Raw genomic sequence first — 26,977 nt, forward strand, 5'->3', positions numbered from 1 at the left:
TGAGGAAAAAAATGAACTTAAATGATTTTAGCATATGGCTGCAATATAACAAAGAGTGAAAAATATAAGGGGCTCTGAATACTTTCCGTACCCACTGTATACTCAGCCTCCCACCGGTTTAGAAAGGCTCTTTTCAGAATCGTCTTTTCTCTTGGACATTGTTAGGGACTAGCTTTGACTTGAAATTAGGGTTGTATACATCAACAGACGCTTGATTGATCTGACGTAATTGACGCGGGAATGATGGCAGGTAGGCTGTTGTTCGGTAAGGCAGCTGTTGTGCTGCATTATGGGATTTGTAGTTTGTGTGTTATTGGCGCTTCATATTGCCAGACCATTAAAAAAACATATATAAAATGATCTCGCGGGCCAGATGTAATTGTACGCTGGGCCGGATGTGGCCCGCGGGCCATGAGTTTGACACATGTGCCTTCTAGACCCAAGAATACATCCAATACACATTTTGTGTGATTTTGTGGCCGCATTTCTCCCCATCTTTTTCCACAACACACTCAGTTTTTTTTTCCATTTCTATGTAATGAAAGTTTTTCCAAATGTTGTTTCTTCCTTTTCTCCCAAAGACAAACCACGGCTGGTCGGCCATCGGTCCCTTTCTCTGTGTCAGAGTTAACTTTTTTTTTTTTATTGAACAGTTGTATTTACAACAAATGTGGCAAGCATTAGTATTCCATAACATTAATATAGAACAGGTGCAATAATAAAGAACAGAACAAGAGAGGAACGAGAGAAAGATAAAAATAAATTTGATTGTCACTTTAGGCGTTTTCTTGTTTAGGGGTCACCACAGCGAATCGTCACACTGACGACTCGCATGTTGACATTTGGCACGTGTTTTACGCCGGATGCCCTTCCTGACGCAACCCTGATTCGAACCCGCTGCGCCTTAACCACTAGCCTACCAGGGACGGCAGAAAAATAAAAATAAAAACAAATAAATCTCCGTCACAAAATATACAGTTATTGGATTCAATACCAAATCGATGTCTCAACAAAGCACTAGATGGATATACTGTATGCCATTCAAGGTTTTAAAGTGAAGCTCCTTTGCTTTTGGAGCAACAGGGAAATGCAAATACTTTGTTCGTAACAAGCAAACAGTTTCCTTTGAAAAGAATTGTAAGATAGAATTTCTGTATTGAGAAGAAGGGCACAAGATATTGTTTAGGATATTTCTTAATTTTTTGTTTGGGTATTTGAGTTGATTGAAAGCACAGCCTCCAATTAAAAGCTGTGGGAGAAATGGGCTGAATGGAGTAGGATTACTTAAATACCCTTTAATCAAACACAAGAAGGAGGTAGGGATTGCTTTGATTATAGCATTGAATGTGTTACGATCATCAGTTCTCCCATATTTGACACAAAAACTTTCATATGATAAGAAGGAGCCATTTGTGTCAATAGGATGAAATACCAACCAAACGCCTTTCTCCATCCAGTCACTATTGAACAACGATTTGTTCTTGATCTTAATATATATATATTATTCCAGATTGGGGTATTGTGGGGTGTGAAGTTTTGATTATATAGGAGTTTCAAATATAGTAAGACTTGCTGATGAAAAACTGATAATTTGACCGTGAGATTCGGGATATTAAAGTCACATTTAAGCAAAAACTCTATGCCTCCTAATTTTTTAAACACTTCTCTGGGAATGTGGTACCACTACGCACTTTGCTACCCTTCCACCTGGTCTCCTGCACACACAATATATCTACCTTCCTTCTCTCCATCATGTCCACCAGCTCTCTACCTTTCCCTGTCATTGTGCCAACGTTAAGAGTCCCTATTCTCAGACCTATACTCCTGCCTTTCCTCTTCTCTCGCTGTCTACAAATCCTTAAGCACTTTATTTTTCCATATATAGTCAAAGTTAATTTTATTTATCTTTTTAATAGCATTGTTTGGAATGCTTAGTGAATAGGCTGGATAGATGCACCTAGAGATGCTTTTCATTTTGGTCAGAAAAAACCTTCCCATTAAGCTGATGTCTCTCATTAACCATAGGTTGAGTCTAGAATGACATTCATTGATAGTCGTCCATATGTTTTTCTTATTACATACAGCTGAGTCTCTAGAGATGTGTATACCCAAGTATTTAACCATCTGTCTGATAGGAATATTGTAAGCCTCTGTTAAAGTGCATTGGTGAATAAGCATAAGCTCACATTTATTCAAATTTAACTCTAAACCAGAAGCATTGGAGAATGTATGAATAGCATGAAGAACATTGGGGACTTCTGACAGTTGTTGCAAAAATATGGTTGTGTCGTCCGTTAATTGGCTAATAATTACTGGTTTCCCAAAAACGTTTAAAGGGGCAATATTGGAGTTTTTGATAAGGATTTCTGTGGCAATGATAAATAGGAATTGTCAGGTCCTGCTCGCTCTTTTTGCAGGATCAGCGCCTCAGCTGTGTCGCTTTTTGTAATCGGTGACTTGTGGGTTATCGCGCACAGCTGGGACTAACATTACAGCATTAACTACTGTAATGTGCATACCCCGTAACAGCCCTTTTTTCGTGGTGTGTTTTAGACGTATTTTGTTATCCACGCTGACAGTTCCTGTGCTGTGGACCAGTTCGTTTGTTTTTTTGTCCATGAGGTTAGCCAGACGTTACCTTTTGTTATCCAAGCTGACAGTTCCTGTGCTGTGGATATCCTTTTTGTTAGCCTGTCCATTCACCTATCCGTCCTCATCCTCCTGCCGTTAGTTTATTTTTGTACCTGTTCGTCCTGTTCTCTGCCATCTTTGCTCAGCCCTGGTGGTATGTGTTGGCCGTAACCACGCCAAAACAACAGCCCAACAACAATAAGAATGAAAAACAGCCTGCTAACACCCTCTGTAGCTCAAATCCCCACACTTCACTCCCTCCCGCTACCACACCTCTTAACCCCTGAAGCTCCACACCCATCAAGGAACCATAACAATGTAGAACATCATAACATGCCAACTGAAGGATCACTACAGTATTCATTGACTCTGTTTCTTTTTCTTTTGTAATCCCTACCATTAAAACCACCTGTTTTTTACTAGCACATGGATCAGCCATCTTGAGTCCTATGGTGAGGGGACCTAAACCATAACAGGAATGGAGAGATGGGACAGCCATGTTTGTCAGACTTAATTGGGGCTTAAGGAAGTGACGTCGCCTGCGTCTGCACAGTGCGACCTGATGCGGCCCCTGAAGCGAAACACAGGAAACAGAAATATTGTAAAATAATAATAACGTGACTGAAAGAGACTAAATAACGTTAACATTTCGTTTCGTCTTGTTTTGGTCAATGAAAATTAATACATTTTAGCATAGTTTTTATTTTGTAAACCACATTTAGTGTCGTTTTTTTTTCGTCAACAATATTGTATTATACATTTAATTATAGTCATCGTCACACGACCAGCGTTTTCGTTGCTTCTCGTGTCGTTTTCGCCACGTGATAAAAGTTCGTTGACGACGATATTTAGTCACAATTTTTGTTGCCGAAAGCACTACTTTGAGCACAGATAATATCAATACAAAGGCAGCGGTGGAGAAGCCCTTCCTGACGCAAACCTGACTCGAACCTGGACCACAGCGACGAGAGCGCTGCGCCTTAACCACTAGCCTACCAGGGACGGCTTTATTTGCATAATTCAACCTTCAGTATGTTGCGTATAGCTTACAGTGTCATCCCTCTCATTTCTTAACATTTATTCAATTCAAATAGTTTATCTACTTTCTGACTTCTCATCCTGTCAAGGTGCCTCAGGAACATGTCAGTTTCTCTCTGGGGATCATAATGCCCCAGGATGTACATACATGCAAGTACAGTATTATTAAAATGTTACTTCCATTTCAGTTTTTCCAATATAAAACAATGTGTATGTGCAGTAATGGATATGGAGTTTGGCTCTCTTTGTCCCCATATTGTTAAATACTGAATGTAGTCGAGTCTATGCGTTGGACATGGGTATGTGAGTCTCTTTCTGTATAATGGAGCCAGGACTGACCTACAGAAGTATCAGATTGGGTCAGGTTTGCTGCAGGGGTTCATGGTCACCAGAGGAAAAAGCCCTTTAATCAAACAAATTCCGTTAGCTTTGCTCTAGCACCACCCTCAGGTTAAAATGTGAACTCTGAACACTACACATCACAATGTTGCGAGATTACCTTGAATACTCCCAGTATGCCGTTTTGATTGTAATGAACTTGAGGCCTCTCCACAAAGCTTTAAAATATATCAAATGTAGAGTATTAGATTTTCAAGGCTGATACCAGTATCAGTGCTTAACCTGACCTGATGATCAATATACTAAGTTAAATCAGAATCCATATTCATCGATTGTATCTCTAAATAAATACAGCTGCAGATCTTTAACCATTTTCCAGTGTCATGTCACAGAGGCATTACGTTAGATGGGTCCTGTAATTCCTCCATGCCTGTGGTGTGTGTGTGTGTGTTGTCTTACAGAGGATGTCCTCAGTAAGGATGCAGGAGAATGTGCAATCTGCCTGGAGGAACTGGTGCAGGGAGACACCATCGCTCGCCTGCCCTGCCTCTGCATCTACCATAAAGGGTAGGAAGCTCTGCACTTGATTTCTGTCCTGCTACTGTATATGACAAGCAGGTTACAATAATTCATTTAGAGCTGTTATATAGCTTAGAATGATCCTATTGACACATTAGAAATGACATGAAGCCACTTTTTAATGTGTTTAAGCTTGAAAGACTGGCTCGCCTTCCTCAGTTCAAACATAGGTAATAAACAGTTGTCTCTGCAACACAGTGTTATCCAGTACCACACTGTGTTGGCCAGTTAGATACATTCCTGGTAGATTCCTTTAGGATATGAACACAGCTCCACTACCATGACAGAGGACAACAGTGTAGTTGCAGTCATAACACTCCAGAGGTGCCATTTGGAAAGCACTGTGCAGTGTTTTGTCTGACAGCCCTTGAAACCCATGAATCTTTCCTCATGTTGGACTTCCTGGATCCAACTTTGTTTCCTCACCAATACCTGCGGCAATACACCCCCACCCATCTGTGCTGCTGTTTTGGAAATGTGCTGTATTGACAAGCACCATTAAATGGGATTTCAGCCAACTCCAGTAATACCGCCAGTCAAGACTTAGATATGAATCCATTCTGTTTATAGCTGCTCTTTTAATATCTCTGGGTGATCCACTGTGGGCAGTGTTGCACATCAAGGAGCATAACTGCTTAGTGAAATACTGGATTATGATGCAGGTTTACATTAATGCACTGAAATATCTTAATCAAGCTTTTAATTTAGGCATTAGTCACCAAAACATTTACTTTATCTTTAAACATGTTCTAGGTTTCTGAAATTAACACAATATAAAATGATATTCATCCTTATCACTCATTCATGCACCTAATATAATTGGTTATTGGTCTTTAGATTCAAAATTATTGACATTAAAATAACAGCAAATTAAACAGTAACACAACTTCACCAATCAAAGCTACCCGAGTAAAACCTGAGGGGCTGACACGGCTGTTTCAGACATTTGTTGGATAAGTGACTCGCTTGATATGGCCCCCAGTTTCTACTGCAGGTGTGTCCCAACAGAGCTGATGAAGATGACCATGGAACCAGTATCTGTTCTGATCCGCCCTATGCCTGCTGTTTCTCTCCATCTTCTCTTCTCTCTTGCTCTTCTGTTCACAGCTGTATCGATGAGTGGTTTCAAGTGAACAGATCATGCCCAGAGCATCCATCAGATTAAAGCTGTTTTGCACAGGTGAAGTAGCCCCAGTCATCCCAGATGATTATGATGGTTTTGAATGTCATTTTAAGAATAATGTATGAATTTTAAAAAATTATTCTTTGTTGGCTGTTTGAGGGCAGGTACTCAATGAGAGTGATCTACATAATAAATTGTGGATCCAGGGAGACGCTGGATACTGTGACCCCCGCACCTCCACTACCCAATAATGTAGTACCACAGTGTGCCAAATCTCTTCAAAGCAATCTTCAGGGATACAGACTTTCTGTTTATGTTTGAGTTGCACCTCTATGCTCATGGACTCGTCCCCACCTCACCCCCTGCAGCCACACGGGGCGTTACCACAGGCAGGGCTCTTCTTCCCGACTGACCACTGGACACCAGATGTTGGCTGACTGTACACCAGGACACTGGAGGAGGTGGAATTGGCCCTGGAGGCGGGGTGGGGGGTGGTTGTCAGGGACGATAATGGATCATCCTTGCCCCTTCTACACTGCCCCTCCCCTCCTCCGCATTAGTGTCTACTAGTGCCTTGATGCAGTGACATTCAGCCAGAGCAGCACAGCGGACTCCAGAGTGTGAGAAGAGCCAGCTGGACTGGATGAACCTGCAGGACCATCTCAGCATTCAGCTGAGAATATTGTCACACACACAGTCTGCAGCGCTTTTGAATCATGTACCATGGAGTGGAGGTCTTCAGGTCCAAACACCTGTCCCCAGTCCTGAACCTGCAGCAGTGCACCACAGCAACAAAACAAGATGTACTTCATTTCTTGCGATAACAAGAACTTTTTTTTTTAAACTAGATCCTTTAATCTTATATTTTTCAAGCTACAGTAACACAACATGACATCATGACAATAGCACAAACCTTTGTTTTAAAGAGATACACCAGTTTGGGAAAGTAACATCACAGCTTTGTGATATAAAAAGATAAGGTGACATGTTATAACAGGAAATGTTTCTTGTTAAAACAAGAGCTTTGTGTGTAGTAATAACAAAATGTCATATAACATGGAAAATATCTTGTTCCAGCAACAGGATCCCATAACAGTAAAGTTTCTCCATCAGTGAGAAAGTGAGAAAAGTTTTATTTTTGGACTGGAATCAACCTACTTTTCTTTTTTTGGTCACATTTGGTCTGTTTTGTTTGGTGTTACTTGATGGAAAAATAAGTTTGTTGCTTTCACCATGAGTGAAAATTTTTGTAGAGTGTGTATTAATAATGGTATCTTCATATTTGTAGCAACTGAAGGTAAACTGGGTCCCATTGTTTCATAATGCAGCAGTGTAATAAGCACAGTCTTTTCAGATTATCCTTTCCTCACTGTGAGTCAGTACAGCAACCTTTGGTAAGCAGTGTCAGGTGCACAGCATTAGAACAAATCAAGCACTGCCACAGGAATAGAGCACACAGAGTAGACTACAAGGAATCTGTATGCCCTTAGAATGACTTAAGCAATTATTTAAAAAGGTCAAAAAATTAGCAACTAAAAGAAATTAAAACCATACCTACAAAGACAGAAATAAAAATTACATTAAATTACTACTGAAGATCACTATTGGAGCATCTTTACTCTGTAAAACATGAGCCTTTTAAAATCTAAATTTCAAATATCAGTTGTTTCATCTGTTGCTTTTCCATAACCCTCTTACCCATACCAATTCTACAATTATGTGAACTGTTTTTGTGAGGAACTAATTTATTTTGACTGAAGTGACATACAAAGGTTAGTTAGGCTGTAAAGAAGTACTGCAAAAGACATTTTATGGAATACAGTCAATTTTGATATTTCACAGATTTAAAAAAAAATGTCATGTCCAGAATTAATCATACCCTTGCCTAGTAATCAGCTGTAATCAGCTGCCTTTGTTGGCAGTCACAGCCTCCAAATGATTTGTGAATTTCAGCCCACTCTTCTTTTGCAAAGACCTCCAGGTCTTTGAGGTTGGAAGGCTTCCTTGCTATCATGAGTTTAAAGCTCCCTCCACAGATTCTTGCTTTGTACTGTGACCACTGGCAATTGAAATTGCCTTGTAGCTTTTCCCTCCTTGTGAGCAGTCACAACACACAAAGGTCTTCACTAAGTTCTTTCTTCTTGGCCATGGCAAATGTTTCCCTGCTGACCACAAAATGAACAATAAATGCATCAGTACCCCCAAATTTATAGCTTATAAGCCATGTTCAAGAAGATGGAACAGGTTGGAATCATTGTAGAACTAACGAGAGTGCCAAGCAACAGTTGTGTTGCCACAAACTCAAAGCTGATGCAGGTGAGGGGTATGAATAATTATGGGCTGGCACAAAAATCAGCATCCCAATAATTCTAATATATAAATAATGTGAATCTGAGATATATATTAAGGTTTGTGCCTTCCAACTGAAGGTAATTAAGTAAAGCCTTTATTTCACCAGTCAAGCTTTCATTTGTAAACAAATAGCAAACTGTCTTTTTTTTTCATAGGGGTATGAATAATTCTGGGCTTAACGAATTTGAAATCTTGAAACCTGCTCTATGTGTTCCTCTTCTATGGCAGTACTTAGTAACTGTACGCATCCAACACCGCTCACTGTACTAGTTTCAAACAGGCTGGCTTGTGATGCTCACCAAGTCTTCAGAGTATGCAAAATAGGTGATAATAAACCCATTTTACTGATAGCTGACAGTAGAGAGAGCTGTGAAATGACATGCAACCAAGAACTCCAGCCAGACGTGATGGTTGGCACCTTAACCCCTGGGCCATCAAGGCGCCACTTTGCCTTCAGCTGGGATTGCAGATGTTGCAGGTTTAAATGCACCAGGTAAATAAGCAGGAGCGCACAGGTTCTTCACTCTGACATTAGTAGGAACAGACAGTAGCTGGAATGCTGTCAACAGGTTTTGAGAGAAATATATGGCCATGCTACAAGTCACTTACTTGTTCGACTGTTTAGTTGGTTGACGGGAGCAGACTGGTCTCAGACCTTGCCAGTTTCAACAAAAAACTCCTGTCAACGAGCTTACATTTATTCAGACCAGGTAATGTTGGCCAAGACACAGGACTGAGGGGCAGATGTGTGCATCCAGTCGTTTCAGCGGTTAGATTTGCCTGAAGACCTCTACAGAACAATAATGTACAGACTTTAATCCAGTGACAATATGTCAGCCAATTTCCCTGACAAAGCTCATCAGCGATCAGAGAATGAACTCCAGGATGAGTGTAGATCCCAAAGCTCCAAAGATCCCTTTGAATTTGTCATCCTTTACCTCCACAACCTTCCTTTTCCCCATGACTCACAATCCAGTGCTTGGAGATCATTTTTCTACTAGACAAGCAAATAAGCTGCTTTATTATTTGCCTACTAGCAACTTTATTAGTGCATATTGCTTCCAGTTTCTCTTGCATATCCATCCTACATAGCACAGAAGTGTGCTAGTGGAGGAACACTAACACTTTCTGAAAATGTTTGACCCATCAAATGCTGCATGCACCGTACAGCACGTGTCAGTGGTTTCCCACCTCCATATGCATATGTGTACAGGTTTTCCTTCCAGTCAACCAACAGAGCAGCTGATTTTCCAGGTCAGCGCCCTTTGAACCAGAGAAAAGGAATTAATGAGCTGCTGAAAACCAAATCCACTTCTCCACTCCCTCACAACCACATCTACTGACTGTATCAGACGGTGACCTGGCCTGCCTTCAGCATGAGCCACTACTGTACAGCACATGCAACATTGTTATGTAACATGTAGAAAGGTACTAGCAAATTACAGTATGAATGTGCAGACTACCTGAAGTAGTTCATTTGCAACTCCATCATCAAATATAGGACATACAGTATATGTTGCAGATGGAGTGGATACTACCCTGTTAATGGTTTTAGTTCTAAGCACCACAAAATACAATGAGTATAAGCTAAGACTGTTTTTGTGAGATTTGAATTAAAGGGACGCCCAATGATTTAACATGATTTTACAGTAACTGGGACAACTATTCAGTCCACGAAAATATGTAAACAACATGTCTTCTTTGACTATGGGGGAGCTTTCTAAAGTTTTGGGGGGGGAAACAACACTGACATCATTTACATTATCTCAGTTTAGACTTGTGTGTTACAAACTGGGGTCATTGACTTTGACAGATGTGGTTGTTTAGGGGGTTTTAAAATCTATCCTAAGCAGTCACCTGCCCATGATGCCACACAGTATGTACAGTAAAACAGTTTGGAGTCTCTGAAATAATTCCTTCACTTTATGCTTTAACCACTTTGACAAATGATTTCAATGAAAGTGATGGGAACAAAATAAGTCCTCATTTTGTGCAAAAATATTTTCCACAAGTTAACATGTAACTCAGACTGCTGGAAACCCTAACAACCTTTGTGAATCTTCATATGTCACACTGGATGACCATTTTCTGACTTGTACACACCGTTCCCTTCAACATGCTTTAAGTAAGACTCTGAAACACTCAGAGATCTGACTTGAGTCTTGAGTAAACAAACAAATGGAAGCCCAGTGTCAACAAAAGCGCACATTTGAAGAATTAAGTGATCAAACTGTCCTGTTGCTGCCTGTCATTCAGTTACGTGGTACAAACTCTGGAGTTTTGGGATCCACCTCAGTACATTCATGAGATTATCTGAGTCCTGTAATACCATATCCCACCACACAGTGGTGTAGTTCCTCTGAGCAGTGTGGACTCCATGTTCTCTGTAGCAATAGTCTGAACATTCAGCTGAGTGATGGACGTTTCGTAGGGCTCATACTGTACCTTCACTTCTCACTTTAATCAGACTGAATTGACAACCACTTATCATTTTCACAGCTGATTGTACAACTGATTTGTGTGAGCAGGTTTGACTAGAGATACATTTTAATTTCTGTCTGTGAATAATAGAAGAAAAGCGCAACATGTCTGGCCTTTGTAGATATGATGATGACTGCAGTCCTCTGTCATCCTGTTTTTATTGTATTTGACAGCTGTCTCCAGTAGCACAGTGACTCACCCACCCAGCCAAAAAGAAAAGCCTCTTTAGCTGATGATGAACACGAGATTAAAAAAAAGCCAGTGTTAAATCGTACCATAACCAGAGAGGTGAAAACTGGTGTAAAATGTTTTTGGAGATTAATCTGAAGCTAACAACCAAAAGAAATGGTTTCTGAAAGAGGACACATACGTATGTGGTGTTTGTGGAGATTTCAGCCAGGTCATGGTCTTCCTCTGTGCACAGTTGTTATTAAGTGACCTGATCATTTGATCTTTCTTGGCTTCTGGGGGGTACTGCACAAAAGCAGAATTAAATGAATTAATGTGTTCACAGCTTTTTTCAAAAGACCATGAGGTTGATCAGATTCACTGATGCTGACATAGAAGCTGCGTTCCATTTGGCCATGTCAGCACACGTGTGTTAAGTAGTGTGGTTAAAATAAATGGACTCCATGCTCAACCAGCACGGACGGCACCATTCGGTTCAGATTTTCAAGCACAGCCATCAAAGACACATGCGGTATATTTCAGACCCATTGAGCATGCCCACCTATAGACACATGGCGAATTCAAGCACATACGTTAACCTGTAAAAACTGAAACATGACCTAATAAAACATTGAGAACAAGTGTGATAGGCAGTAGTGGACCGACTAAATGCATTAAGTCGCCTAAAATATACATTTTGTAATCATTGTTCTTAACTGAAACAATGTTACTCAGGAAATATACTATGAAGATTAGTTACAACCATTAATTCACAACCTAAATGTGTAAATATGGTTCATTCTACAAACGGTGGAATCTGGGTGATATGTAGCATATTCCTTCTTACAGACCTAAAACTTCTAAAATTGATTAATCCACAAGTAGAGTGTCACAAGAGCTTAATGCTGTTTAATGCTGAATGCCTGTTTTAGGTGGCCGATCTCTTTGATATTATTAGTAATAATTAGCTATTATTTAATTTCAGTGTTCTATTTAATACAGCCTATGTTATTAATGCAAAATAAACTGAAGTAATTCATTAATCAATTAATCAAGCCTGGCTGTCTGGAGCAGGCTAGCTGCAAAGAATAAATCTCCATGGTAACATAATTTATCTTAAGTTAGCCTGCTTTCATACAACTGAGTCAGGGCTAAATTCAGCCAAGATAACTGGGAAATCCTGGCTTAATCCCTTATCTTGGTTTTGTGCAATATCCCCCTCATCAGTGACTTCATCCTCAGTAAAACGGCATTGTAAAGATATGACGCTGAGCATCCTATGAAAGCACTGGCTCTGGTACCGGTCTCTCAAAGCGGGGTGAACTTCTCTTCTACATTGTGGTTGAGCCAGTTCTGTGTGGTATTTCCACAACCACTCAGGGTTTTCCCTTCTTTGCACATGTAGTAAGAAATCCCCTGTTAACAGTGCTACTGGTGTTAGTCACATCACAGTGTGTTCAAAGAAATACAATGGCTCAGCTTTGGTAGTGATTGGGAAGGGTTTATATCCAGTCTTTGAAATATACTGAGCAGTACTGTGTACAGATTGAGGCACTGAAGACACAAGCCTTATATGAGCTACTATACAACCAGGCACTTTTTAGCATTTTCATAATTTACTTCTTGCCAGTTCTGAGCCCCAACAAGCATTACATATGAAGCGTAACAGAGAATGTGTCGTTCAATATGTTAGACAAAAATTGATATGTTCAAACATTGCTTTTATGTAAAGCTACAAAATACAATTAAGAGTTAGCCATTTTGATGCCAATCATTCTTTATCACATTTTAATGCCATGTTATTTTGTGTTTGAATTAGAATTTTTAAGTAAAAAAGCAGCTGTTGAATCAGCGTGAACAGTGTCATGTTCTATTTATTTTTTAATAATAATTTGTTATACATGGACGTCAGTGATGAGCCTACCATGAAGTTTACGTTTAATACAAACGCTAACTTTATTTCACTCAGGAGCAAGTAGTCTGTCCACACCGACTCCATCAGGCACATCAGAAGAATGGAATAGGGCCGGCGTCCCTGCTGAGCCAAGCTTCACATTTTATTCCTATAATGTCCTCAGTTACCAGAGGCCACCGGCCTTTTCACCACCAGACATATCTGTATGTCTCCTCACTAAGATCTGTCACCCAAACAGTAAACATAACACTGTTTTATGAATTGTCTTCAGACTGAAAAACACCAGCAACTCTCCTTGTGTAACAGTGAAATAATAAATAAAAACAGCTACTGTTTACAGTATATACATACACAGAACATGTCTAAAATCAACAATGCACAAAGAAAGAAGTGCTTCCACTTCCTTTTTGTAACAGTCATGTATAGTAAAACTCTCAAACATTTTGGCAAAAGAAATGTCACCAACAAGTGATGGATATACAGTATTTCAGTAAAAACAGGTCTTTGTTCCTGCACCAGTCCAAACAGGCACAGCCAGGTGCAACACCATACCTAATCAGTTCACTCATACTAATGCTGTGCTTGTGTACAGTGAACTCCAGCATTACTTAACTTGTGCTCATCTCACATGAGCGCCCAGTCAGTGGAAGCGCAGCCTTTTCTCTGCCACATACTGTTTCTCTTCCTCTTCAGAGAGCTGGTTTCCTTTTATGCTGTGGGCACATGATCAGACATCAGACTCTTACTCACAGTCTCAGTCATGCCCACAGAGGGGGGGAATATGTTGGAATGGCCCTGATTCTGTCATCTAAATTACTTCTACAACTACTACTATGAGCAGGTAACACTAAGTAATTACAGACATTAATATATCAGACACCTGAGCATCCCAGTGGTCTACCACAATCACCAAATTGTCTTTTTTTTTGACCAACTGAGGCAGTGGCAACAACTTATATTTTAACCTGATTGATGTGTTGAACAATTGCTTATTCTCACATCCAGCAGTTGCAAAGCATTGCTACCATTGCTTTGGGATGGGTGGTGTTTGAGCAAACCTGATCAACCCAAGCCCAACAGTCACTCTCTTTTAGGTCTGTTTTTTGCCTCCAGTTCTCCCAACATGTCTTTGGCTGGTAAACTCTTCACTGTGCTCACCAGTTCATCCCTAACTATGTCTGCCTGCTGCGCAGGTAGTGGACAGTACATTGCGCTTTAGATAGAGCTTTACCTGACGGAAAAGGGCCTTTTAAGGTCGAGTAGGATCTTTTACCTGCTGCCCCTACTGTAACATTAAAGTGGAACAATCTAACTTCTGAAAGAAGAATTAACACAGTCTTGCTCCTACAACTGAAACACTGCAAATACAGTAAAAGCTATAAAACCACTGTTCTTCAGCTTCTAACTTGGCCCGCTATGACTAGTAGCTTCTGATGGCTAATCATAAGCTACAGACTCAAGCAAATTTGAGATAGGTTTTGTTGTCACTTTACTAATTCTGTTTCTCTTCTCTGCATGTACACTTTTTATAACAGGTTTCAGTACCTAGCATTATCTTGTAATTGTCAAATGGCTGCTGTTCAGAAAAAGTTAAAGTCACACTTTAACTATGCTGCTGCTGTAGAATTATTTAATAAAACTGAGAACTGTCTGCAATTATGTTGATCATTTCATTATTAGTTTGACAGATGGCTAAAAATTCAGTGTTAGCACAGATGGAGGCTACACACCAGTGAGTCTGTGAACACAGTTGGCCCACACCATTTGGAGGTCATTAGAGAAAAAGAAACGCCTTACTGTATACTGTTCCTCACCATATCTCTTTGAGGGCTGTGTTGTTTGTAAGGGCCTCAGCAAGGTGTTCGATCCCACGCACGGTGAAACGGTTGCTGATTAACCTGCAGTAAAAGGCAAAGCAGATGAGTGTATGTCGGAGCAGGGTATTGGTATGAGTCTGGTCTCTGGCAACATCATATAGTATAAACAGAGTGTGTGTTTTCCTTACCAGAGGTGGGATAAACCTGTGTTCGCCTTAACCAACTCTGCCAAGTGCGGAGCTGCATCATCAGCCAACTCATTCTGCACCAACCTACAACAGCACACACATACTTCTATACAAAGAATGCCTGTGTTACAACTTCAACAATCGGTGCCGTGCCTACCAGAAGATCCTGAGCACGCTGTTCTCCTTCAGTGCTTCTGCAAGGCACTTCCCACCTTTTGATGTGATACCATTGGCTGAGAGACTAGAAAACAGAAATGACTCTATTTAAACAATGACTTTAAATCAGTACGTTTCAGTGGGAACTTTCATTATCACCTAAGGTTGGTAAGGCGTGGGTGATGCCTCAAAGCCTCTGCGAATGCTTGTGCACCTTCATCACCAATGCTGTTCCCCCACATTCTGAAAACAAACAACTTAATGTGAGATAACTCATATGTACTGCATGAATTCAAAGATTGTAATAACACCACTGCTTTACAAAGCCTTTTCAGACAGTGTTACTATTACATGTCACTGGCTTCTTCGTCCTAATCTCAGTGCTTTTCATAAGAACAAGCTATATTTACCGATCTAAAACAGCAAAAATGTCAAGCTATTATTTCTATTATTATAGCTATTTCTTTACAACCATTACTTTAATGAGATTAGGTGTTTAAGAATATCCTCTAAACTCAAACAGCAAAGACACTTCATAGCAGTGAAATCTTACCCCACATCAAATATAGAAGTGCTCTTTTGGATTGCACTGGCCAAATACCTCCCACCAACACTAGTGATCTTGTTTTTACCAATCCTAAGGGCAAGGTGACAGTATCAATTTGACAGAAAATGACATATTTAATAATTGTTATAATTTCTTCTTGGTATAAAGTTAAAACACTGACTTGACAACTCGCAGCTTTGGGCATTCCTCAATTATCTGAGCAACTAGCTTGGCTCCAACATCTGTGATGTGATTGCTGTAAAGCCTGAGGACAAAAATACAAATTAAGGTTAAAGACCGAGGAAAAAAAAACATAAAGCAGAACTGTATTTTATATAGTACTAGCACTTGTTGTTGAAGTACTACCATACCTTTATTTGCTGGTTAATTTGTGGACCCCTGCCAAAAGTATAATTACTGTATATTACTGCATGTACCCCAAGACACAAAAATGAAGTTTTGAACTGGTCGCGTTAGGCAATATTTAGAACCGACTATACGACTAGTCTTTTTTTCCTTTCAATTTTTTAAAATTGGTGGCTTCTCCTGCGCTGCAGTTTCTGCCAAGGACTCAGCTGCTAAAGGCTCCGGGCACCAGCATCTACAAATATTTGCTTGAACTCTCATTAAAAACCCTGTGACTATTGCATAAAGTGCAGGGGAAAGCCAAAGCCTTTTTGGAATCATGAGCAGAATCCAGGCCTACAGTTTCCACACCTGACAGCAATGATGTTTTTTACGCTGACAGTGTGTATTAAGGAGCAGAGCCAAACTGTCCAACAAAATGATCTCTTTGCTTCCATCAGCAACATTTAACACACTTCTAAAATTATGCTACTATAAAACAGATCAAAAGGTTCAGTTGACTAGACATTATTAGTCCCACTCAGCCTGTGAAAAACAGTTTATAATGTATCTGTGAGCAGTGACCAAGCAGAGAGAGTCTTAAAGACTGTATCAGGATATGCTATCTGGATATAAAGAAAAAAAACATGTTATTGCCAGTGCAAATAAAATCACATTTAGACCAGAGTGCAATCAGCCAGACAACATTTGGAGGTGGTCAAGCTCGTACTGTGATCGGGTCTCAGCCAGGTATAAATTTAATCTGTACTGTGTGACTGCCTTCTTAAGAAACTCTGCCCAGCAAGGTCAGCTAAGGTGGACTTTTCCTGACTTTTTGGTTGCTGCATTGGTATTTTTACATTCTTGGTACTTCTACCACTGATAGACACATCTTGAGAATAGGTAGCCTGCAGACCATTTCATTTTTAAGTACACTGGAACAACTGATAAGTTTACTCACCCCAAAACCTCCACAACTTTGTGCTTACACAGCTCCTCTGCCAAAACCTCAATGCTGCTGTCTGACAAGTGATTGACACACAATCTGAAGACAGGCAATTCAATTAGTACTTTGAATTACATGTATAGTATAATCCTCTGAAGATTACTCATTGGAGATGGGAAGGGAGTTAAATACATGTTTATGCTGTACTTTTTACCTCACTACTGTCATTTTACAGAATGAAGGCTTCAGCTGTTTCACCCCATAGTCACTGATGTTGTTGTTATCCATGTCGAGGCCCAGGAGTTTCTGACGATGCTGCAGTACAAAGTTCAGGGCAGTGCAGTCACCTGAGTACACGTTACAGTAGCCCAGCTTGATGAGGCTGGCTGTAATGCCTTTCGCTGTCATCTGAGCAATGTCTTTACTCCCGGTCTCAAAAACGCACCTTAGCATCCACAGGAAGTTGGGCAGAACATGGACTTTTTTGCCTTCTTCAATGTTGTAGTGGGGCAAGCCACGAAGGTGGGACTTTACACTAGTTGATAGGTAAGATTTTAGCAAGGTGCGTTTTTTCTTGAGTAACACAGGAGATACCAGATACACCATCAGGCCGGTGTGAGCCTTGGATAGTAGTCCACACAAGAACAGATTAGTGAACTGGAGGTGCTCGTTAGTTGCAAAAGGATTTTTTTCGCTGGGCTTTGAAGAGCCACTGATACAGAGGTCAAAAGGCAGGCAGGATGGTTCCCTTCTCCTGCTGCACTCTGTGAAGAACTTGAGAATACAGTTTGTAGCAGCCTGCTCATCCAATACAAGAGCAAATGCTGCTAAGAAAGACTGAAGAGTGATGTGGAGGAATTCAAAGTTAGCAGGGCTTCCTCTGTCATCATACTCACTGACAGGCCTAAGAAAGCCCAGCAGCAGGTCCTCCTCTGTCAGACCACACGCAATGATATCCTCTTGGTTGCATATGAAGCTACCTCTCTCCAAACCCTGAAGTGCCAGCTTGGCAAATGCAGCAAGGGGCCTAAGGCCTACTCTGAATGTTTCTGAAGCACAGCGAGTGCTTTTCTTCAGCAGAGATGGAGCGGGTGAGGCTGAGCGGCTAAGGAACACCTCAGATAGCAGGAGGAAGATGTCAGTGAGCGTGATGCAGGTGTCGGGCAGGTGAAAACTATCATGCATGGTGTGCAGGTGCCTAAAGCTCTTGAAAACAATCCAGCAAAACAGTGGGGTGGAGCACAAGCCGCAGAGGTGGGGGCTAGCATCCAGCTGAACTGACACCAGCTCTCGATGCTCCTGCTCCTTAAAGTGCAGATTGATGTAAGTCTTCAGGTGAGTTGGGGAGAACCCCCGCAGAACCACCTTTTTTCTGATCACCCTGCTCTGGATCTCAGTCCCTGTCCGTGCTGTCAGCACCTTCTGAGAGCCCTTGAGTAGTTTCCCACAGAGCAAGCTGTCGAGCAGCTGGAGGGGGTGTGCGCTGTCTTCTGGTGACACCATTTCAGGGACATTCATCAGGTCTAGATCTTCCTGAATCTCATCATAGCCATCAAATGTGAAAATAACCTTCTCAGGGAAGTGCAGGATGTAATTAAACACTTCATTATCTGGATCACAGTCTGGGTAACAGTTGTATTTGAACAAAAGGTCTCTGAGCGAGATCTCCTCTGTGTCCTTGAAAACACTGAACATCCTACAACGGAACTTAAAGAAGAAGATGGCATCTGTTTGCAGTTCCTTCTTGGACCAAAGGTTCTGGAGCTTCTGCAGGAGGATGGATTTTCCCACACCAGCATCGCCCATTACATAGACAATTTCCCCTTGAGGATTGAAGACTGCGTGGTCTCCTAGAAGTTGGTCCAGACTCTCCACAAAGCCCAGACTTTCATTGCAGTCATTCAGCAGTTCCATCTGCGTGTCAGTGTAGAGGTCCTCCAGACGGGTCTCCTCTTGTTGGCCGTACAACATGATGAAGCAGGTGTCCCGGCTCATTTCATGCCTCAACGTCCCACTATACCTGCTGACTTAAAAAGAAATAAACTTTTGAATTAGCACAAGAAAGAAGCAATTACTATAATCAAAGTTACAGTTCAGACCATAAGTACTTGGACAGTAACACATTTTTTGTTCTTCAGCCTCTGTTTCAATACATTATATATAAATAATGAAAATTACATTCAAGTGCCAATTTTCAACTTTATTTTGTCAAATGTACAGTATATCAATATTCAAATGTGTGCAAAAGCCTTTAAACACAAAGTGCCCAAACTGCATAAGTTCAAAAATAACACTGGACAGCAAAGATTTTTCTACCTACACACTTCTGGGAGTATCTTACAGATTTCTGGCTGCTGGTCACAAATATCACCTTAAAATTGACGTATCACATACCATTTTACTGAAATCTATTATTGCGATTTCTGTCATATTTTAAGTTTATTACTGACTTCACATTAGACAGTGAAGTGCAACCTCACAAAGACACATTTTCTACACTCACACTAGGACTTCTTCTCCACACATTTTGCTGCAATGAGTAATGAACATTTTTGAAAAGCTCCACACTCCACTGTCACAGTGGAAAAACCCTAACAACATTCACCAGACACTGAGTCCAAGTGCTGATTTTCAGAACTTGTGACTTGAGTTGGACTCAAATTCGAGCTCTGCTGCATTTGGACTTGAAAGCTGGAGACAAGGACTAATGTCTTGCTTGCAGGAGGCCATAATGGTCTGACCCTAGATACTGATATTAAAACCTGTTGGCCTGCACCAGGCTGTATCCAGCATATTTTCACTGAAGCGTACACCCCGCCTATCAGAAAAATTCACACTGTTCTCTTCTAAGTATCATGTGTGTATGTGTGCTTATGAGTGCATTTGTTTGGCTATTGTGTCACACAGAGGAAGTAAACTCCCTTTAAAATGGTGAAAGCTGTCAGTTGTGTTCAATGTAGACCCTGATGACTCAGACTCTGGTAAAGGGGACTTGACTTGGACTGTTGTGTGGTGATTTGAACTTGACTCTGACTCAAACAATGGGGACTTGAGACTTGAGGTTTAGTGAATGGACTAAAACACTGGTGAGTACAAATGAAAATCAACAATAAGAAAACACTTTTGAACCCCTAAACTTTAGGCATTATGTGTTAATAGGGTTATAGCTCCCACAGTTCTTTCTATGCCTATATAAACATACTGAAAATAAAGTTGAGGGCTGCACCTTAAGCTACTGTCCATTATTTTATTTTATTTCTATTGCATATGCTGAAACTGTCCAACAGCTACCTGGACTGTAGATTTGGGGATTCACATTTATCTATTTAGGAGCTTTTTTTGTGGTTAACCCGGATTTTTCTTTGTGTGTACTTGTGGGAACAGAAAACCAGGAGCACACTAGCTTTGCGGGGACAAGTGTCACTTGTGAGGACCTGAGGTTGGGGCCCATGATGCAGTTTGCAATGAATGTAAGTCCATGTAGTGACCCGACATGACAAAAACAAGGATGTGTGTATGTGTGCCTGATATTACACATCCTGGTGGGGCCCAAATGCTGGTCCTCATCATGTAAATCACTGATTTTTAGGCTGACATAGCCATACCTTGCCCAGAGTATTTGACAGTCTTTATGAATTAAATTTATCTGTAGTGACAGGATTCCATTTTTTTGGTGGGCTAAGGCAATGTACCATTCTTCTCATTGTTCTACTGATCAGGTTTAACATGATTGGCAATAAAAAATCATGACTGATTGATTGATTGGTTTAGAATGATCTGAACCTGAAGAAGATGGATGCACAAACATGCCAGATGGCATGACTATCAAACATAGTATCATCATACAAAAAAAGCACAATTCTTTTGCAAAGGTCTGAAGCAGAGCATGGTGTGAATGTATGGGGGTTAAGTGGAGAGGGAGTGAATGGCTTTTTAGCCTGCTTCAACCTGAGTGCAAACCACTGTTCTGCAGTTTTACAACAGTTCACACTTAAAAAAAAAAAAAAGAAAAAAAAAAACTATAAATGCATCTGATAAAATAATGAACCAACACTACAAATCTGACCACCAGGTTTTGATACTTTGTGCTACAGACACATTTTATACGGTACCTAAAAAAGACATTCCACTACATGCGGGTGAGATTTGAAACCTAACCCTAATTTCTACTACAACTTATTGATATTGTTAGTGCGCAGATGGAGGCTGATTTTTATTTTTGCTGCCTGGTAGTCACAGCTGTCCCACAGTACTATGGACAATGTGATAAGAGAAGCTGCTCACTGCTAGAAGTAACCAAAATTGCAAAGTAAAACTAAAATTACCACTTAGCGGTTCTGTGTGTCCACCAACCAGTTAAATTCACAGGAATGGGACCGATGTGAGGTCACTGACCTTGACCTTTGACACCAAAATCTAATCAGTTCATCTTTGAGTCCAGGTGGACACTTGTGCCAAATTTGAAGAAATTCCCTCAAGGCCTGTCTGTGGCTTAAATCTACAAAGCAGTCTGACATCTGGACATCAGACATATGTCTATGGGTTTGTGACAAACATGATGCATAAAAGAAGAACACCTGGCAGCTTAGAGTACCATTAGTGACTGCAGTACTTACTGGGATCTGTGTTAATCACCTTCATCACTGATATGGCATTGCTTGGGTTGTAGTTGATCTCTTTCAGCCATGGTTGGAGGTCTATGTATGCATCACATACTTTATATATGATGTAAATCAAGTACTCACAGGCCTCCTCCCCTTTGCATTGGACTAGCTCCAAGATTTTGCGCACCTAGAATGCAATCACAGGGAACAAAGTCTGCTTTGGCTGGAAATTTACAAACTTTATATCCTATTACAGAATTTTAACCAGCCATGTTAGATTAAAAACATATGTATGAAAATGAAACAGCTGCAAAGGGCTTTAGTTAACAGATATCTTTAGTTCTCCCACCTGATCTGCCTTGGTGACAGTTTGCTGTACAATCTCAACTTCTTCTTCACAGAGGTAGCCACAAGCCAGCAGGTTATCCACAATGCACTGAATGCTCCTCAGCCTGGACACCAGCAGCTCTCTGTGGTAGTTAAGGATGTCAAGGCAGGATGCCTTGGCTTCTTCTGTCTGACCCATATTTACTGCTGACCAGTCACCTCTGTGGGATAAGAGACAACAAGGAGCTGCACTGGGAGCTCCAAGATTTATGCCTGAAATTTCATTTCAGACATATACTGTACAAACGCTGAGTGATTTACATTAAGATTAGCCACAATGATAACTCAATATATCAGCTGTTGCAGATGTTATAATATATCTTTCAGAAGAATCCTCATCAGGTTATTACACAACCTGTGTCTGGTACAAGAATGGGTACTGCCCATGAACCCTGCTCAGTAATAGTGGTTAAAGCACTATCACTTTAATAAATTTAATAAATAAGATGTACAGAAAGAGTAAATAAACAAAGAAATTGTTTTTAACTGGAACTTCTTTTTTTGACAGCTATCCAGAAGCTGTTTGCTGGACTGTTAGTTAATGTATACATATTTACCCATAAGTATTCTCCCTTTGCACTACAGCTGTTTCCTAAATGGCTCTCATTCCTCAGTGACACGCCCCAGAGACACACTGTCAGCAACTCCAAAGGCATTCGTGTCCCAAGCAGCTAAAAGTCGACCTTCACCAGCAGCCTACTGGCGAGGTTCTTGGAAGAACATATGTATTGACAATTAAACTAAAAGTCAAATAGCTTCTTGCTGCGTCCCTACCATCGGCTATATCAACTATCTGTAATTTAGCCCAGAGAAAAGTGACCTGTACTTTAGAAACAAATGACTCCTACCATTGTGTTGTCGACAACAGAGCGCTGTAAAGACTGCACTTTAAGCAAAAACCGAGGATTAAAAGAAAGTAAATATGGTCAAATGTCACAAGTTCCCATTCGGGTATTTTCGGTTAAGTACATGTACTGCCTACTCGAAGGAAAACAGCAACTTTCCCCAGCAGCCTTCGGTGTTAGGAAGCGAAAGTACCAGTGCGTCGTTTCTCCATATTTCAACCAGCCTGTGGTGCGTTCAATGTGCTGCGTTTAATGTGAAGTTTAAACTCTCACCTGGTGCTTTCTTCCTTTCATCGAACAATGATGTTGGTTAGGCAGGCAGCCTGAAAAACATCGTAAAAACTAAAATGTTTCATGAATTGGATGAGAAGCACATCCTGGCTATTCAAAATGAAAGTGCTTTCATCACATCTTCTTTCTTCTTCTTCTTTCGGCTGTTCCCGTTAGAGGTCGCCACAGCGAATCATCTGTTTCCACCTAACTCTATCCTCGGCATCCTCTACTCTCACCCCAGTTAACTTCATGTCCTCTTTTAGCACATCCATATATCTCCTCGTTGGCCTTCCTCTTGACCTCTTGCCTGGCAGCTCCATCTCCAACATCCTTCTACCAATATAACCACTATCCCTCCTCTGCACATGTCCAAACCATCTCAATCTGGCCTCTCTGACCTTGTCCCCAAAACAGTCGACCTGAGCTGTCCCTCTGATGTGCTCATTCCTAATCCTGTCCATCCTGGTCACTCCTAAAGAGAACCTCAACATCCTCATCTCTGCTACCTCCATCTCTGCCTCTTGTCTTTTCCTCACTGCTACAGTCTCTAACCCATACAGCATAGCTGGTCTCACTACTGTCTTGTACACCTTTCCTTGGATTCTTGCTGACACTCTTCTGTCACACAACACTCCTGACACCTTTCTCCACCCACTCCAACCCGCCTGCACTCGCCTCTTCCCCTCTTTCCTACACTCCCCATCACACTGGACTGTTGACCCCAAATACTTAAACTCCTGCACCTTCTTGACCTCAGCCCCCTGTAACCTCACTGTTCCACTTCCCTCCCTCTTGTTCATACACATGTATTCTGTCTTACCATGACTGATTTTCATTCCTCTTCTTTCCAGAGCAGACCTCCACCTTTCCAGGTGTTCCTCCACCTGCTCTCTGCTCTCACTACAGATCACAATGTCATCCGCAAACATCATTGTCCATGGAGATTCCTGTCTGACCTCATCTGTCAACCTGTCCATCACCATAGCAAACAAGAAGGGACTCAAAGCCGATCCTTGATGTAGCCCCACCTCCACCTTGAACTCCTCTGTCTGACCTACAGCACATCTCACTACTGTCGTACTCCTCTCATACATATCCTGGACTACTCTGATGCACTTCTCTACCACTCCTGACATCCTCATACAGTACACCTCTCCTCCATTCCTCAGGCATCTTCTCACTCTCTAAAATCCTGTTGAACAAACTAGATAGAAACTCCACTGCTGTCTCTCCTAGACACTTCCACACCTCTACAGGTATGTCATCTGGACCAACAGCCTTTCCACTCTTCATCCTCCTCAGAGCCTTCCTCACCTCATCCTTTCTAATCTTTGCTACTTCCTGCTCTACAATATTCACCTCTTCCCCCTTCTTTCCCTCTCATTTTCCTCATTTATCAGTTCCTCAAAATACTCCTTCCATCTTCTCTGCACACTCTCCTCACTTGTTAGCACCTTTCCATCTCTGTCTTTAATCACCCTTATCTGTTGCACATCCTTCCCATCTCTGGATATGCTCTACCAAACAGTTGCATTTAATGCTAGACATACTATATATTCATCATGGAACTCAATGAAACAATGTTTTTGATAAAGTCGCTCCGCTACTGCCGAGTATAGTTAAAAGCAGTCCACAGCTGAAAAACAGACTGTGACGGACTGAAGACATATAGTAGGCTAACCACATCTGATTTAGTACAAACACTTATTTTGTTTATTGTAATGACATTTACATAAAGCATAAATAGGTCCGTCTCACAGGTGGTAAATGTTTTAGGGAAAACAATAAAAATATTATCACTTACATGTTTGATGGAATGTGCACTGAACAAAATTAAACATCGCAACATACACAAACAGAAAATATGTCAAAGTCAGCATACACACTCTGTACACACAAACATACTGCATTTTAATTCCATGTCAAAAAATAAAGGCCATTTCTTTGTAAACTGAACATAGTGAGAAACTGTTCAAGAAATAGTGTACTAAGTAAACTTAATGGCAAAGTGAAGCAAGTGGGTCAGGATCATATATGTTCACTGAATTTGTTATTGTTGTAATCTTTGTAGTGCAATCAAATACAATTTTATATCTTTAAAATGTAATAGCTTTTTCACATGTATGAAAATTTTATTTTTTATGTGGGCTACTATACAATTTCTTTAAAACAAATATCATCAAGGGAACATCTGCAGTATATGTGAGTGACTTGATGGTGAAGTTTTGTAAAAGTGCTAGTAGATGTAAAATTAAATATTTGAGAAAAAATATCAACCATGTCTACATATAGTATATGTACTGTAGACCATGGCTGGATTAGGTGCACAGAGAGGTAAACTGTCCCCCAGACCCCCAACACAGAACCGTCAGCTTTTTTAAAAAATTTATTTTTATTTTTTTTTGTAGTTTTGCATCTCATTTTGATAGTTATGTCTCTTTGCAGTCTCTTTGCATGTTTTTATGTTCTTTTTTTGTTATTTCTTTGCAGTTGTGTTGGGTCTCTTTGGGATGGTTTTGCATCTCTTTGTGGTCATTTTGAGTCTGTTTCAGGTCATTCTGCATATAGTTACAGTCTTTTAACTGAGCTCTGTGACATTCAGCCAAGAAATATTAACATTCGCTTTATTTGGACACCCCCCCCTAACCTCTTGGGTGCCTGGGCCCATGTCTGGTAGGCCTGGACAAACTAAACACTTTTTAGAATGCCAGAATAATATGGCAGGTTTCTTTCAGTTTGATGTTGTTTAATTGAATTCGAACTGTAATTTAATTGAGTTGGTGTGTGAGCTAGTAGCTCAGTGGTGTTCAAGCTGTATCTTAATAGCCAAATCAAATAAACAAGATTAACCCTAATGCTCAGTGAAACGGCCAGAACATGACAGCTGTAACATCCAGTGAGAGCTAAAGCTGGTGTAGGTCAGTGTAAGAGAGAGATGACCACGTCTCTTCCTTGTACCACATGTTATACATCCACCATGGTTAAAAAGATCAGGAAGATTTATATTAACAGAGCAAAGGAGATCAGATCTCGCTCTCGTAGGTATGCATGTAGGTTTTGAGTGAGAGGATTTCAGCATAACTCCGGGTGGTTCTGCGGTACAGGTCCAGGCCTGTCAGGATCTCCATGTCTCTGACCCGAGCTGTGTGCATCTTCATGAGGTCTTCCACCCAGCGAGACTCCTCCTCTGAGCTCTGCAGGGAGCCAGTGAGGAGGACACATAGCATTAGCATGGCTTTGCCCTTCCTCTCCTATCAGAAGTTCACTTTAATGACCACACACACACAAGAGACCATGGAAACGGGGAAAAAACTCAGTCAGCTTGAGTCATAAATATAACATTTTCAGATTCATGGTCAGAAGAAGGATCTAATGCAATATCACACACCTCTAACTTGGATCATACCTTTCCCACTCTCTAACATGAGCCGCCTCACAGCCCCACAGCTTTTAGTGAGTGGCAGCAGCACACAGAATGGATGGAGAAACAAGTGCAAAGTTAGAGAGCCACCTAGCTGATGTAATAGTGGCACTCAGTGTTGGAATAATAAAGGGCTAAGAGTAATACATTACAGTAATGTACAGTTTGCAGAATATCCTTGTACTTTCACCTTTTCCAGGTTCTCACTGTGCTTGCACTTGCTCTGAATATAATGCAGAGATTATGCAAATCATAGCCTGATATCAAAGCAGTGGACATGCAGTGGTGGTGACAGAGATGATTTGTAAAAGTGATACTTATGCATTTAATTTCTTGGCCATATTTTCCTATCTATCATTGCCCATTGTCACCACTGTTGCAGAGTTGGCTTACATATGCTTTAACTCTTTAAATTCCCTGTAGCCCTGCAGCAGAAGCTCGCTCTCTGCTGGGGAAACAGGCTGCTTCCTCTCCTTAGACATCTACCTGCTGTCTGCCAATCAGAAACTAACTGGCACTCACTCAGAACATACAGGTGCATCTCAGAAATAAAGTAGCTGCATTTAAAGCCAAACTGGATTTGTGGGGAATAAAATAAAAAATGTTGTGTAGGTATATTTAGATAATAGAGAAAGAAATGTGGAATTGCTGGTTCTTGTCATTTATTTATTTTTCCACGTGAATTTTTTATTATAATTTATTTAGGGGGCAGAGAGGATGTTACTAGAGACTTTGATGTTATACTCATATTATGTTGTTGGCGCAATGTTACGAGGAAGCTGCTAATAAAGTTGCAAACGATTACACAGTGGATTCACGTTT

The 26,977-nt window shown here is 40.8% G+C and overlaps 3 protein-coding genes across 6 annotated transcripts in view; 1 reads left to right on the forward strand and 2 right to left on the reverse strand.

Moving 5' to 3' along the window:
- The window catches only part of LOC109963840 (E3 ubiquitin-protein ligase znrf2), a 49,972-nt gene extending 39,892 nt beyond the window's left edge, over nt 1–10,080 (forward strand). For both annotated transcript variants that reach the window (XM_020606721.1, XM_020606722.1), the window contains 3 exons: nt 4,470–4,575; nt 5,695–5,767; nt 5,875–10,080. In XM_020606721.1, the coding sequence (XP_020462377.1) occupies nt 4,470–4,575; nt 5,695–5,752 (164 nt within the window). In that variant the 3' untranslated portion in view covers nt 5,753–5,767; nt 5,875–10,080. The remainder of the gene's footprint in view (nt 1–4,469; nt 4,576–5,694; nt 5,768–5,874) is intronic.
- A 1,563-nt stretch (nt 10,081–11,643) lies between these two features.
- Nucleotides 11,644–22,879, reverse strand: nod1 (nucleotide-binding oligomerization domain containing 1). Of its 3 annotated transcripts, none has more exons than XM_020606724.1 (12): nt 22,735–22,879; nt 21,579–21,777; nt 21,242–21,416; nt 16,840–18,652; nt 16,641–16,724; nt 15,516–15,599; nt 15,341–15,424; nt 14,947–15,030; nt 14,789–14,872; nt 14,632–14,715; nt 14,441–14,524; nt 11,644–13,339 (listed from the first exon to the last, which is right to left on the reverse strand). In XM_020606724.1, the coding sequence occupies exons 2-12, from the start codon at nt 21,753–21,755 to the stop codon at nt 13,267–13,269; spliced, it is 2,826 nt and encodes a 941-aa protein (XP_020462380.1). In that variant the 5' UTR covers nt 21,756–21,777; nt 22,735–22,879; the 3' UTR covers nt 11,644–13,266. The 3 variants fall into 3 exon arrangements, with proteins under 3 accessions (XP_020462380.1, XP_020462379.1, XP_020462381.1); XM_020606723.1 differs by lacking the exon at nt 22,735–22,879 and adding an exon at nt 22,465–22,708; XM_020606725.1 differs by lacking the exons at nt 11,644–13,339; nt 14,441–14,524; nt 14,632–14,715; ... (3 more) ...; nt 15,516–15,599; nt 22,735–22,879 and adding exons at nt 15,607–15,733; nt 22,465–22,711.
- A 1,607-nt stretch (nt 22,880–24,486) lies between these two features.
- The window catches only part of enpp2 (ectonucleotide pyrophosphatase/phosphodiesterase 2), a 37,957-nt gene continuing 35,466 nt past the window's right edge, over nt 24,487–26,977 (reverse strand). Inside the window, exon 25 of the mRNA XM_020606760.1 lies at nt 24,487–25,928. Coding sequence (XP_020462416.1) covers nt 25,758–25,928 — 171 coding nt within the window. The 3' untranslated portion in view covers nt 24,487–25,757. The remainder of the gene's footprint in view (nt 25,929–26,977) is intronic.

Source organism: Monopterus albus, unplaced genomic scaffold (assembly GCF_001952655.1).
Source record: "Monopterus albus unplaced genomic scaffold, M_albus_1.0 scaffold81.1, whole genome shotgun sequence".
Lineage (NCBI taxonomy): Eukaryota > Metazoa > Chordata > Actinopteri > Synbranchiformes > Synbranchidae > Monopterus > Monopterus albus.